This window comes from Hippopotamus amphibius, chromosome 15 (assembly GCF_030028045.1).
Source record: "Hippopotamus amphibius kiboko isolate mHipAmp2 chromosome 15, mHipAmp2.hap2, whole genome shotgun sequence".
Taxonomy (NCBI): domain Eukaryota; kingdom Metazoa; phylum Chordata; class Mammalia; order Artiodactyla; family Hippopotamidae; genus Hippopotamus; species Hippopotamus amphibius.
In genome coordinates this window covers 22002445-22017509 of record NC_080200.1, presented here as the reverse complement: position 1 = coordinate 22017509, position 15065 = coordinate 22002445, and the positions used below count along the sequence as shown (strand labels likewise).

Sequence of the window (15065 nt, the reverse complement as noted above, 5' to 3'; positions counted from 1 at the left end):
CAGGAAGATCCCACATTCCATGGAGCAACTAAGACCGTGCACCACAACTATTGTGCCTGTGCTCTAGAGCCTGTGAGCCACAACTACTAAGCCCATGCACCACAACTACTGAAGCCCATGCACCTAGAATCTGTGCTCTGCAACAAGAGAAACCATCGTACTGAGGAGCCTGCGCACTGCAATGAAGAGTAGCCCCCATTACCCACAACTAGAGAAAGCCTGTGCACAGCAATGAAGACTCAATGCAGTGAAAAAATATTTTTTAAAAAAGAATAAAAATAAAAATAAATTTAAATAAATAAATTTAAAACACACATCCCATTTGCTGAAAGAATGATGGCATTATCATGTGCGATTTAACCTTTGAAAAACAGCAGTGGTGTTCAACAGTGAAAAAGGCAAATGACTTTAGTGTACAGTTTGGCAAAATTTGACATGCATGTAACCACTTTAATCAAGATAATGAATATACCTACCACCCCTAAGGGCTTCCTTGTGCTCTTTCATAATCTCTCTGGCTGCTCCTCTCATCCCCAGGCAATCACTGATCAGCTTTGTCACTATAGATTAGTTTGTATTTTCCAAAATTACCTAAAAGTGGAGTCATACTATACTTTTTTGTCTTCTTTCACTCACCATAATTATTTGGAAATTCATCCATGTGTGTGCGCTTCAGTAATTCATTCCTTTTTTATGGCTGAGTAGTAGTCCTTTCTATAAATGTACCATGATTTATCTATTCACCTGTTGATAGACATTTGAGCTGTTTCCAGTTTTGGGCTATTACAAATAAAGCTGCTAGCTACAAAAAAAAAAAAAAAAAAAAAAAAAAAGAATAAAAATAAAAATAAATTTAAATAAATAAATTTAAAAAAGGATACTTCAAATCTAAAATCTAGAAATCTTGACTTATTGCCCACTGGACTCAAAAACTTAGTTTATAGCTTGTTTTAACCATGAACCTTTGTTGATCTTTTTGTTTCCATAGAAATGGGCCCCATTAAATGCCTATTTGATCACATTCTATAGAGATCTAACTTAGGTGGGCACCTACTCCTATCTATACCATTGCCCCCTGAAATGAGACATAACTATTTATTTATACTGAACAATTCTCAAGACTCACACTAATTTAATGTTTTGTGAGGTAATATACCAACTCAGTTTCTGGATGGTGAAACTTTTTGGAGAAGTTTCAGGTGGGTAAATGATGTGGTTTAGGACATGCTACCTTGGTATCTTGCATATTAAAATATGGCACCATGGCACAATGAAAATCTCAAGGTAAGGATTTTTTTTTCAGATCTTTACTGAAGTATGATTGCTTTACACTGCTGTACAATAAAGTGAATCAATTGTATTTATACATATATCCCCATAACCCCACCCTCTTGAGCCTCTCTCCCACCCCCTCATCCCACCCCTCTAGGTGATAGGTGACTAGGGATCACCAGTCATCAAGTTGATCTCCCTCTGTTATGCAGCAGCTTCCCATTAGCTATCTATTTTACATCTGGTAAATGTATATATGTTAATGCTACTCTCTCATTTTGTCCCAGCTTCCCCTTCCCCACCCCCCACGCCCATGTCCTCAATTCCTTTCTCTATATATACAACTTTATTCTTGCCTGCCACTGGGCTCATCAGTACAATTTTTTTTTTTTTTTTAGATTCCACATATATGCATTAGCATGTGGTATTTGTTTTTCTCGTTCTGGCTTACTTCACTCTGTATGACAGACTCTAGGTCCATCCACAAGTTAAGGAATTTTAATAATGGCAGATGCAAAAAGAATGGTATGCTTAGGACCTTCCCCTGAAGTAGTTCATACACCATCCTGTAAGAGGTGCATTCCCTATACCCAGAGGAAAGGAACATTCTTATCTCTGAAGACTAGGAGAAATAGAAAAATCTAAATGAACAGTACCTTTTAAGTTTCTCCCAGTTTGCTACACTCAGCTCATACTCTTATTATATTTTTACAACACTTTCCATTCTTCATCAAATGTAGCATAAAAATACTTAAATTTAACTATAACTTTGGGTTTTTATTTCCTTATGAAGTCTCCCATGTTACATACAACTTATATTAAATGCACATGTATACTTTTCTCCCAGTTAAGAACTTAAAACCATAGATTTTTTTACAAAAAGGTATTCTTCTTCCTCTTCACAAGACTTTAACCTTGAATTATCTACACTGTGTTTACAATGGAGAGAATTAATGGTAGTTTACCTAATTAGGTGCTCAAAATTTGCATCCTTAATAGTAAAACTTGTCATTATGTTCTTCCTGCTGTATTGCAATATGTAGGACATATCACCTTTGACGTATTCTTGATAAACATGTTTAAACTGAATCTAATCAAATGTCTGATCTAACTTCCAGTTATCAGGAAAACAGAGGGTAAAGAAAAAAATATAATAATACCACATGACAAATCCAAAATGTGAAACATTTTACAAGGGACTGACTTGGACTTTCAAAAGTCAACTTTTCATGGTAAAATGGCCAAGCGAAAGTCCTAGCTTAAAAAAAGACTAAAGATGCATTACATAAACATAAAGATATTTTATGCTAGAAACTATCTGGGAATAGCTCTCATCAAAAAAATACTTTTTTTGAGAAAATAACCTTTAAAGTCATTGAAGGATATAAAGGAAATGAGACTACTGGTAGCATATACCATGTACAGGGATAAGAAGACTCAACAATGTGTCAAATCTCCCAAAATTATCATTCAGCTTTTATTTAAATATTTAAAATAGTTTAATGTAGAATTTAAATGTTTGTTTAAAATTCACCTGGACAATTGAAAAACCATGAAAATTAAATAATTGTTTAAGAGAAGAAGCAAGAAGCAGCATAGAGGTCTTATAAATACCAAGGTTTCTATAATATTAGAGCTATTAAAGGAATGCTGTTGTCTAGTGACAGGTAATGAACCAGAGAAAGAGAAATCAACCCATTTATAAATGTGAACTAGAATAAAACAGAAGTGGCATTACATATCAGAGGAAAAGAAAGGACTAGAGAAGAAAATAGTGTTTACAAAATTAGAATTAAATATTTTAAAAGTTTACCTTACACTGTACACACACCACAAATTCAAATGAGTTAAAAAATCTAAACTTGAAAATCAGAGCTTCAAAATATTTCACAGAAAACAGGACTGTTTCTGTGACATGGTCAAGAAAGAATTACCTAAACAAAATTGAAATGAGCCCTGTGGGGCCCTCCCAGGTACAAATCCTTTCCATGTCCCCCATTTCTTCTTTGTAGGAAATAGGCTTCATTCAGCCTCCTGACCTTCCCTGAGTTGCAAAGGGCAGATTCAAACAGTTGCTAATCAGGGAAGGAAAGATATGTAGAAACAAATGAGGAGAAGTGAAGAAATAATAGTGCAGCCATGAGGCAGGGTCCTCATTCCTCCCCAAGGAATATATAATACATCTTTGAGTTCTTCTACAGGTACTACCCCCACCCACCCTGGTGGAGGATGGTAACTTCAGACTGAGCACAAGATTCCTGGAGCACCACCCTTTTACCTTACTACCAACCAATCAGAAGAAAGTCTGCACATGATAAAAGATGATGAAGACTCTGCACACCTCCCCAAATGATTCTCCCTTTAAAAACTTTCATGGTTGAGCAGAGTCTTTAGAGTTAGTTTTTGAACACCAGTCTGCCTTCTCCCCAGGTGGCCAGCCTCCTAAATAAAGCAAACTTTCATTTCCAATCAACACTTGCCTCTCAAGTATTGGCTTTCAAGCAGTAAGCAGTCAAACCTGAGTTTGGTAACAAAAGTGAAAAGCAGAAGTCCCAGAAGTAATTATTAGTAAATATGACTGTATAAATGTCTACATTTTTCTAAAAGACAAATGCACAACAATTTTGAAAAAGGAAGAATAGTCTCAGAAAATATGTTCACAGAATATATAAGCAATAATCAGTTACTAGAATATGTGATATATAATATAAACTAATTTAGGACACATAATTTAATTGAAAATAAAGTATATAATTGTGAAATTTAAAGAAGATACCTAGAAAGCAACTAAACATTGAAAGTATGGTGAAATTCACTAGTGTTCAAGGAAAAACACATTAAAATCCAAATTACATACTCTTTACAGTCATCAGATACACAAAATTTTATATACTTATAAAATCAGGTATTGGCAACATTGTGGAAAGATCAGAATCAGACCCAGAATATAAATTTATTCAAATGTTTTGAAGAGCAATTCTCACTATTGTGAGATGTTCAAGATAGTTATGCCCTATAGTTAATATTTCAGAGTATATTCCTCTGAGAGTTGACTACCACTATTGCTGTCTTCAAAGACGTAGTTAAGTCTGATCTCTGCAAAATATATTGTGATCGTGAAAAACTGGAGGCAAATTAAATATCCATTGAAAAGAAAAAAAAAAGTAAATCATGATGTATTGTAATACAATATATTACTTTGTACACTAATTATATAAAATTTACAAATAAGAATGTAAATCCAGATTGAAAATTAAAGCATTTATTGGTGTTGATAAAATATTGAAATATAAAAAAAATTGCCATTTTACCTAGAAGAATTTAGGAAGGTAAAACTATTGACCCACAAGTGATTGAGACTGTAAAAGGCTATACTGAAAAACTAGAAAAGTAATTATGATATAAACATCCTCCTTTACTAGGCAGGTTCCTGTGGTCCTGAAAGAAACAGATGCAGAACATTCTATCTACCCTCAATAGTCCATCCCACCCTTCAGCTTGCATCAAGGTAGTCATTACACTCACATCTGATAGAACAATTTACCCCACTCCTTCACTGAAGAAAGTCATTTACCTATAGTTCTTTGATAAGTCATTACCAATTAAAGGAAGTTATATTTGAGAGAAAACCTATTTGCCATTCCATATACATACAATTCTTATGAATAAACATTAAAAATATAGTATGGTAAAAAAAATTGTTAGTAATTATACCAGAAAATGGGTAATGTAATCATGGTTTAATGCAGAGGGGGCTTCTATACATGTCCCCAAGTCACCCTCCATACAAAAGTTTACCAAAAATTACCCCAATACATTATTTTTTTTTCAATATCAACATAGAGTCTTGCAACATAAAAAATTAAAGATTTTTGTTATTGAAAAATTCAACTCCAGTTTAGAAAGAGGACATTGGAAAGCCATGACACTGAAAATATTGCAAAATAGCTGTTGTAGTATGGAAGAAAACAAATCTGATCCCATGTTGGGTCTGTTTCTTTAACTTTTGCTTTTGTTATTATAATCACTAAAGGAGTGCTGTCTTCAGCTGTAAGCATACATGATGGTCTGCCACAGAGAAACCTACCCCTCTGCCTGAATGTTAAACAGAAGTGCCTTTGTTCAGCTCACAAGGAGACAATCTGACCCTGCCCACCTGTGAATGGCTGCAGAAAAGAAGAAATTAACACATACACTCCCCAACACAGGCCATTTGAAGAGATGTTTTGCAAGACTGATGGCCCTTTTTACTTTACTTCCTCACTGCCTCTCACCCTCTGATTCCATGAAAGAAACTGGCATCCAGACCCCAATAAGATTTTTGGGGGGTACACTACTCTGCCATCTTCTTGGTCTGTCGGCTTTCCAAATAAAGTCTCTATTCCTTGCTTCAACACCTCATCTCCTGATTTATTGGCCTGTTGTGCAGTAAGCAGAGAGAGATTGGACCTGGTAACACTGTGATATATGTAGGGGCAGAAAAAGTTTCTTCTTCCTTTCTAGATTCTTTGGCTGGTCTAATAATTAAATTGACATAAGACAAATTAACAGGAGAAAAACAAATTGCATGTGTACAGGAGCCCCATAAAAATATGAAAACCCAAAGGGCAGCCAGGTAATTGAGGTTTATATAATAGCCTGGGCTAAGAAAAGGAGAAGGAGTCTGGGGATACCAAGGTATCTCCAACATTCACAGGAAGGCAGAGAAGATGTTTGGAAAACACAGGTTGCCTGTTATGCAGATAAGTTTCTTATGTAAAAAGCTATTCTGATAAGAGCTTTCTTCCTGGTACAGGTCCCCTTTCCAATGTAAATGTAAGCAGTTGAGAGGGAGGTAAAGAGATTTTCTGAATCTGTTGGGTTTTGATTTGCTTTAGCTCAAAATTCTCCTCCTGCCAAAGTGGCATATTTTGGAATGACAAATTCTGCTCCCCTTCATATACATTTTTCAATACTTTGACCACTAACTGAACATGGTCACTTATTAATTTATCAATTAAATTCAAACTCCCTTCTCTTGATTTTCATACTTTTTAAGAACTCCTATTTTTATGACTTTTTATTTTAAATTAATTAATTAAAGTTATTTTTTTGGCTGCATTGGGTCTTCATTGCTGCACATGGGCTTTCTCTAGTTGCAGTGAGCAGGGCTACTCTTTGTTGTGGTGCCAGGCTTCTCATTGCAGTGACTTCTCTTGTTGTGGAGCACAGGCTCTAGGTGCACAGGCTTCAATAGTTGTGGCAGGTGGGCTCAGTAGTCGTGGCACATGAGATTTGTTGCTCCACAGCATATGGGATCTTCCCAGGCCAGGGATCAGACCCATGTCCCCTGTTTTGGCAGGCTGATTCTTAACCACTGCTCTACCAGGGAAGTCCCCATTTTCATGGCTTTCAAACACAAACTATTTGCTTGTTGCCAGACCCAAGTTTGTATGTCCAACACACAGTGAGGCCAAACAAACCAGTTCAGAGCAGAGAAAGGTTTATTGCATGTGCCAAGCAAGTAGAATGGGCAGCTTGTGCTCAAAAGACCCTGATGGTTTTCAGGGAAGAGTATTTAAAGGCAACATTGGGGGTGACAGCTACAGGTTGTATGAGTGCCTTTTGATTGGTTGGTGGTGAGGTTAACAGGATAGTTCCAGGAATCTCAATCATTAACCTTCTGGTTCCAGTCTGGGGTCTCAGCATATATTTAGCATCCCCCACAGGGGTGGGGGCCTCAGTTCTTGTGGAATAACTCAAAGGTATGTATCAGATTGTTATGTAGATCCCTTGAGGAGAAACTAGGACTCTGCTTTATCACTGAACTATTGTTTCTTGACTGTTTTTCCTTTGTTTCTGCATTTCCTCACTTCCCCAAGTAGTAACTGCTTGAATCTGCTCTTTGGAACTCAGGGAAGATCTAGGAGACTAAAGCCTTTACTTCACACAAGAAACAGGGGACACAGTAAGGATTCTGTACCCCACAGGGTCCTGGTCCATTTCATACTCAAGGCCCCCAAATTAATAAGCAACATATTTTTCTAAAGGATGTGATTCACCCTGCTGAAAATACTCTGTACCTCTTCTTTAAATTCTCTCCTACTTGAAGACCTTCTTAAAACTCCTCCCAATTAGAAAGCAGTCATACTCTATTTTGATCACTAATTTTTACCAGATTTCCAAGTATAATGAAATAAGTCTGAGACAGGAGATAGATGGCCTCCAGCTGAGGAGCTGGAGTTTGTCCCCTGTGGATAGATACTCCAAGATGAAGGTAATAGCAGGAGGATAATAGGGGAGGCTGAGTTCTGTCCAGATAAAAGATAGAGACCACATATTTCTCATTCTCGAGGTCAAGGAGAGCATCCCAGCTATACATGTGTAGAAACACTCCTTGGAGGTCAAAAAGGGAGTTATGTCAACTGCCCATAGATCACTTCACTAGAATCCAACTTAGCTAAGAAATCTGTACACATACCAAATATGGACTCAGAACCAGGCAAAACAAGATGATTGGCTAAAGGAAACCCAGAAGAAATGCCCCATATATGTGATTCAATCTACCACAAGGGTGCGACTCTCTCTCTGAGTCTGCCCATATGTCTATCCATACTATTTCTCCTCCTAATAAACACTTTGCTTATTTCACTACTTTCTGTTTCTTTGTGGAAATTAATTTCTACAAAGCCAGTGGGTGAGGGGCCTTGTCACTGGCCACTGGTCTAGTGACTGCGATTCAGTGCTCTCACTGCCATGTATCTACTTTAATCTCTGGCAGGGAACTGAAATCTTCCTTCGAGCCATTGCAGGCCAAGGCCACTTGAGATCAAGTCTACTTTTATTAAGCATTGGTAAGTATACTCTATAAGATATTTTCAGATCACTTACATGAACAAACAAACATATTGGATATAAATAGCAAAGGAGAGCTAGAACAGTTTTTATTTATTTTCTATTCCTTACATTTCTTTGTACAGTAGTTTAATTCTCAGTGCTATCATGCTATCAATACATAGATGGTGATGTATTTTGTAGATAAAATTCAGTTGTCTAGCACAATTGTTTGGCTTGCAAGTGAATATGAATAATATTCTAGAGCTCAGGAAATATTTCTATAGATGAGCTATGGCATGCATTTTGTTGACCTGGCATAGATTGCCAGATATTTCTGCAGCAAGATGACTTTACTTGGGATAAGCAAAGAATTGCAGTTCAGGGTCTGTAACCATGGCAACCATGTGCAAGTTCCCACACAGCAAGGGAAGGAGAATGCTTTTACAGAGGGCAAAAAATGTTGGGAGTGCTATAGCAGACAGAGTCCTTGACTTTTATTTGGGTGAATCCTTTGTCAGGAAGATGCACAATAAGATTAGTCTTTCTTCTTCCTGTTGGGTTCTGCTATTGCTTCAAGGTGTGAAAGCTCTGCCTTCTGGTATGCCAACACTATTTAATTAAAATTTCTGTTTATTATTTTTTTACAGTTTTCACTCTTCCTTTAGTTCTGTCCTAGGTCAATCAACCAAAGACTGCTAAGTACACACATGTAGTCCAGAAAAGTCAGGTTTATCAAATCATTGCAATAACAGAGGCTACAAATGATAGTGATCATGGGGTGTGTCACTACACAAAACAAAATAGAGTTGTTACACATTTGGGGAAAGGGTGGAGTTGAGATGGAATTTAAATGAAGGAGGGCTTTATAGGCATAAAGCTAGTCTCCATGTAAAGCATCAATATTATATCTAGACTGTAAAGAGGACTTAAAAGTTCTTTTCCTTGGAAATACAAAGGTAACATACATGATAAATTTTGTGTCCAGAAAATTCTTATCTGAATCTCTGGATCTGTATTGGAAAGTGAGATCGTCTGTCCATGTCAAAGTGATTTAGGTACTTCCAGAAGGGTGGCATTCTTCATTCTTCCCTATATAGTTTAAAATAGCAAAGTCTTTGAAAACCTAAGATTTTAAAGAAAATGTCACAGTCAGTAAGAAAACACCAATCACTCAAAGAAGGAAGTTATTGTGATACTGTATAAATACAACTTATCCATGGGTGAAGTTATTTTGTCATGTTTGCACTTGGCTTTTTCTTTTCCTTCTTTTTTAGTGTAGTGAGCAGCCAGGCAGATTTTTAATTTTCTTATTCTAAGTAAATTTTTAATTTCCAGTTACATCATGCTTTATATTACTTAATTTTGTTTTTAAACTTAAGGCCATTTGTCTAAGTGGATTCTGCTTGATTTGTTTCAAAAAGTTTGTACAGATATGGATGGATCTAGAGTTTGTCATACAGAATGAAGTAAGTCAGAAAGAGAAAAACAAATATGGCATATTGATGATATATGTGGAATCTAGAAAAATGATACAAATGAACTTATTGGCAGGGCAGGAATAGAGATGCAGATGTCGAGAATGGATATGTGGACACAGGGTGTGAAGGAGAGGGTGAGATGAATTGGGAAACTAGGATTGGCATATATAAACTACCATGTGTAAAAGAGATAGCTAGTGGGAACCTGTTGTACAGCACAGGGAGCTCAGCTCAGTGCTCTGTGATGACCTAGATGTGTGGGATGGGGGGAGGAGTAGGAAGGAGGTCCAAGAAGGAGGGGATATATGTATACAAATGGCTGATTCACTTAGTTCTACAGCAGAAACTAACACAACATTGTAAAGCAATTATACTCCAATAAAAATAAAAAGTTTTTTTTACAAATTCTTTATTTGCATTTGCTAGAAGTTCTCACAAGACAAAGGACACAAGTTAGCATATTTAAAATCTCAAGAAATATTTCTTTTCTGTGCATACAGTAACTTTACAATTTAGTTTTTTAAATCAAATGATTGAAAAGAATCTGAGGAACTCCCTGGTGGTGCAGTGGTTAAGAATCTGCCTGCCAAGGCAGGGGACACAAGTTCAGTCCCTCACTGGGAAGATACCACATGCTGTGGAGCAACTAAGCCCGCATGCCACAACTACTGAGCCTTCACTCCAGAGCCCATGAGCCACAACTACTGAATCCTGCATGCTTAGAGCCCATGCTCCACAACAAGAGAACACCACAATGAAAAGCCCGCACATGACAACAAAGAGTAGCCCCCGCTCGCTGCAACTAGAGAAAGGCCATGCACAGAAATGAAGACCCAATGCAGCCAAAAAAACCAAATAAAATAAAATAAAATATTAAAAAAATAAAAATAAAATCAAAAATCAAAATTTGAGCTATTTTTAAAAAACAAAGAAAGAAAAGAATCTGAAGCCATTCATTTACTTTTTTTTTTTAGTTGAAGTATAGTTGATTTACCATACTATGTTAGTTCCAGGTGTACCACATAGTGATTCATTATTTTTGTAGATTGCACTCCATGACAGATTATTACAAGATAATGGCTCTAATTTCTTGTACCATGCAGTATATCCTTGCTGCTTATCTACTTTACACATAGTAGTTTGTATCTGTTAATTCCATTCCGCTAATTTGTCCCTCCCCCCTTTCCTCTCCTCTTTGGTAATCACAAGTTTGTTATTTATATCTCTGAGTCTGTTTCTGTTTTGCATATATATTCATCTGTATTATCTCTTAGATTCCACATGCAAGTGCTATCACACCACCCATTTAGAAAGATGTTACAGAAGAGCATGTCTTCTTGAGCTAGCCCTAAGTACCCAAGAGAGAGAATTAAGATGTCACCTTATCCCAGAAGATCCATGAACACATAAGTATTTACTTAATACCAAATTGTTTTCAGGATGGAGCTCATTAGGAAGAAGAGTGAGGTTGAGAAAATATAGAACACTAAAAGAAAGTAGAATATAACTAGGATAGGACAGAACCAGAGAGAAAGAAAAAAAAGGAAATAGAAAATTTTCCACTGAGAACAAGTTTAAAAGACTATTGAAGATTGAGTTAATCAAAAAGTAATGAATATTAAAAGAAAAAGGTGTACAATAAAATAAAAAAATAGGGGGCATAGAGAGAATTATTGAAATCAGAATATAATAGTTTTTAAATAAAACAAAATTATGTAATAAAAAACAGGGAAAATATAAAGTTGGAAGACAGTTTATGGAGTTTATATTTATGGCAGAAAGAATTGCAACTGGGTAAGTGAACAAGGTTCTTCTGTGTTCATTATGCTCTATTCAATGATTAACTCAACTAATAGGTAAATTTGTTGTCACAAATCTGTGCTATATAATAGACCCATCATAGCATTCAATAAATACCTCAAATCTCCTATGAATCAGAAGCAACATAAATGTATTTATTTTTGCTAAAATATTGCCTATTTGTTTAAAAAATGTCTTATGTATGCAAAATCAGTTTCTAAATGTAAAAAATTAAAATTAATTGTTAAATCAGGCAGTAAGTTGTTAAAAAAATTAATCTCATAACATATCCAATTGTTATTTAATTTTAAATAATCATATGGTTATTTATTTAGAGCCTTAAATCAAAATATTACTTTCTCTAATTTTTTAAAACTCTTAAATCATCTGCATAAAGTCCCATAGAGGTCATCTTAGAATTAATACTAAAAATATTCAAATCTAGAGCTATATATACAAGGCTTTTAAATGTGGGGCATGGTCATCACATACTTTAAGCAAGTATTATTAATTCATGGTGTCTGACAAATTCAGCAATATAATTAAAAGTAAAACCTGAAAATGCCATTTCATAATATGGTAAAGGGTATTCTATTTACATTCTAATTTTCAGTTATCACAAATTGATTCTTAAATTTGGAAAATGATAAATGTAATTGTTTTATTCACCTTATTTTTACATTTTAAAATACTATAAAATAATAGATTTTAGACATAGCTTTGATCTATTTCTATTTTAGATATCAAGTAATTATTTCTCTTTGAGTATAAATTAAAATATAATTTCTTTGAATTGTCCAATCAGATATCTGTTTTTCAAAATGTATTTGAAAGCAGCAGGTCTGAAGTGCTGTGGCTCTGGGATTGAGCCTCTAGAATTGATAGTCACAGCTCCACTTTGGACGGCTTCTCTAGCCTCTTCATGTTTCAGTTTTCACATCTGTAAAACTAGCGAAATAACAATAAAACCAAAGTAATAGGATTTACAAAGATCATGTTAGACAGTTGGCTAGTGACTACCAAGGAAGCATTCACTATATGTTAGCTATTATTAGCTGCTATTATGAGTTTATGGTTACCTGGTGACTCCTTGATTACCTTTTAAAGAAAAACAACTGGATAATACCAAAGACATTAACAATGGCCATAAGTACTTTGAACTAGAAAAAAATGTTAACTCTATTATTTGGCTGAGAGTTAGAACGTATTAGCTTTAAGAAATTTGTGAAAATCATTATTTAGCATTTATTGCTAATGGACATCTTTACTTTGTACTCTATTGCTCTAACTCCTCAATGTCTAAGCTAAGATTTATTTTTCTTTATTAGGATAATTAATTAAAAATCTAGTGCCTTTTCTACCCAACCAAGAAAACTTTGGGAGAGTCATATCATCTCCTTGATCTTTAGTTTCTTTATTTACAAAATTAGAAAGATGCAAGATCCTTCCTCCTCAGAATAGGATCCCCAGGCAGTGATCCCTTCTGGAAATTTGTGAGAAATGCAAAATCACAGGTCCCACCACAGATGACTGGTTTTGGAATGTTTGGAATATTTTCACATCACCTCTAAGTGATCGATATGCCCATTAGAACTTAAGATCACTGCTCTAAAGGAAGGCAGAAGAGGCCTTCAAGGCCATTTATAAATAAGGTATACCCACCATATGGACCCCTTTTCTTTGTAGCCCTTTTGTAGTAATATAAACATGCTCGTTGAAACTGTAAACATGTAATAAATCTGCTGAGATTTATGAAGGAGATGACATTTGGTATTGCAGTGTGAGAATGTAAGAGTGTGATACATGAGGATGGGGAGAGAAAACATTCCTTCATAGTGGAATGCAGAGACCAAAGACACAAAAGTCCACTTTGTCTTTGTTCAAAAATCTGTCTCTCAAATGTAGGTTCTAGTGACCTGAATGTTTGGTTTATACCTTCCCAATTGATCTTCTAATTTATAGGCTCTTTCCTCAAAAGAAGCATTTAGAAATAAATTACAAGAATAAAAAAAAAAAAATTAGTTTCAAAATGAGTGTCTGCTTTTTAGCCTGTTCATTCACTTCCAAATAAGCATCAAAATATCTTAAATGCAGGAAGCAATTGCTTGAATCTGAATCCTGAATCTTGAATCTTGAATCTGAAGTGTAACCACAGATGCAATCTTTGCAATATTGCTAAAATTATTTGCACATGTCTCTTGAACCATTAATTCATTATAATAGCACATCTCTATACTTCATTTAATTAATGGATATTAATCACACACAGCTCCAAGCACAGAGCAAGCACTCAGCAAATGTTAGCTTATCAGTCTGCATTCAGTTATTGAAGCAATCTCATGAATCCATTTCTTTCTATTTTTCTAGAACTGCATGATTGGGTCAAAGACCTCAGTGTGGGAGTCTGTGTTTTCTGGTTTGTCTCAGTAAGTCAATGGGTGCAGACAATGAAACTCTCCCCCAGGACTTTCTCCTACTGGGCTTTCCTGGGTCCCAGGTCCTTCAGCTCTCCCTTTTCATGCTTTTTCTGGTTATGTACATCCTTACAGTTGGTGGTAACATGGCTATCTTGATGTTGGTGTGTACCTCCCACCAGCTACACACACCCATGTACTTCTTTCTGAGCAATCTCTCTTTCCTGGAGATCTGGTATACCACAGCTGCAGTCCCCAAAGCCCTGGCCATTCTCCTGGGGAGAAGCCAAACCATATCATTTATGAGCTGTCTTTTGCAGATGTACTTTGTTTTCTCACTGGGCTGCACAGAGTACTTCCTCCTGGCAGCCATGGCTTATGACCGCTATCTGGCCATCTGCTATCCTCTACAATATGGGGTTATCATGAACAGCCTCCTCTCAACGCAACTGGCCCTGGGCTCCTGGGTCTGTGGTTTCTTGGCCATTGCAGTCCCCACAGTCCTCATCAGCAGCCTGTCCTTCTGTGGTCCCCACACCATCAACCACTTTTTTTGTGACATTGCACCCTGGATCACCCTGGCCTGTACCAGCACACGGCCAGTGGAACTTGTGAGCTTTGTGATTGCTTTTGTGGTCATCCTAAGTTCTTGCCTTATCACCCTGCTCTCCTATACCTACATCATCAGCACCATCCTCAGGATTCCTTCAGCCAAGGGCAGAAGTAAAGCCTTCTCCACATGCTCCTCGCATCTCACAGTGGTGCTCATCTGGTATGGGTCCACAATCTTCCTTCATGTCCACACCTCCATAAAAGAGGCCTTGGATCTGACCAAAGCTGTCCATGTCCTGAACACTGTGGTAACTCCAGTTTTAAATCCCTTCATCTACACTCTCCGTAACAAGGAGGTAAGAGAAACTCTGCTGAAGAAATGGAAGGGAAAATAAACTACCTGCAACAAAACAGACCTCTGGCAATTGTCTCCATATCTGTTTAGAGGTTTCAAGTAAAAATATGCAGTAAAGGGCAAATCTTCCTTCATACAGAAAGAGGGAAAAAAAACTGAAAAAAAAAATCAAACAAAATAAACAACCAAAAAAACTATATACCCCATGGCTTCAAAGGAAAAATAACTATAGAAAAAATAATTATGATGGTTATTTGATTTTCCTCCAAATGACTTCAAAATATTTTATTTTCAACCATTAATACACACAGATGAAAGCTTTATTTCCCTCCCCTTATCCTTTTTTTATATGGCTATAGGTAAAAAGCAACAAAGAGG

The 15065-nt window shown here is 36.1% G+C and overlaps 1 protein-coding gene across 1 annotated transcript; it reads left to right on the top strand.

Moving 5' to 3' along the window:
- The first annotated feature begins 13800 nt into the window (after nt 1-13800).
- LOC130836133 (olfactory receptor 6F1) lies at nt 13801-14727 on the top strand. The gene has a single exon (XM_057708127.1). The coding sequence runs from the start codon at nt 13801-13803 to the stop codon at nt 14725-14727; it is 927 nt and encodes a 308-aa protein (XP_057564110.1).
- Nucleotides 14728-15065: the final 338 nt, after the last annotated feature.

Bases quoted from the DNA above. Each gene is read 5' to 3' on its own strand.
- LOC130836133 (XM_057708127.1), top strand. From the start codon at position 13,801: ATGGGTGCAGACAATGAAACTCTCCCCCAGGACTTTCTCCTACTGGGC.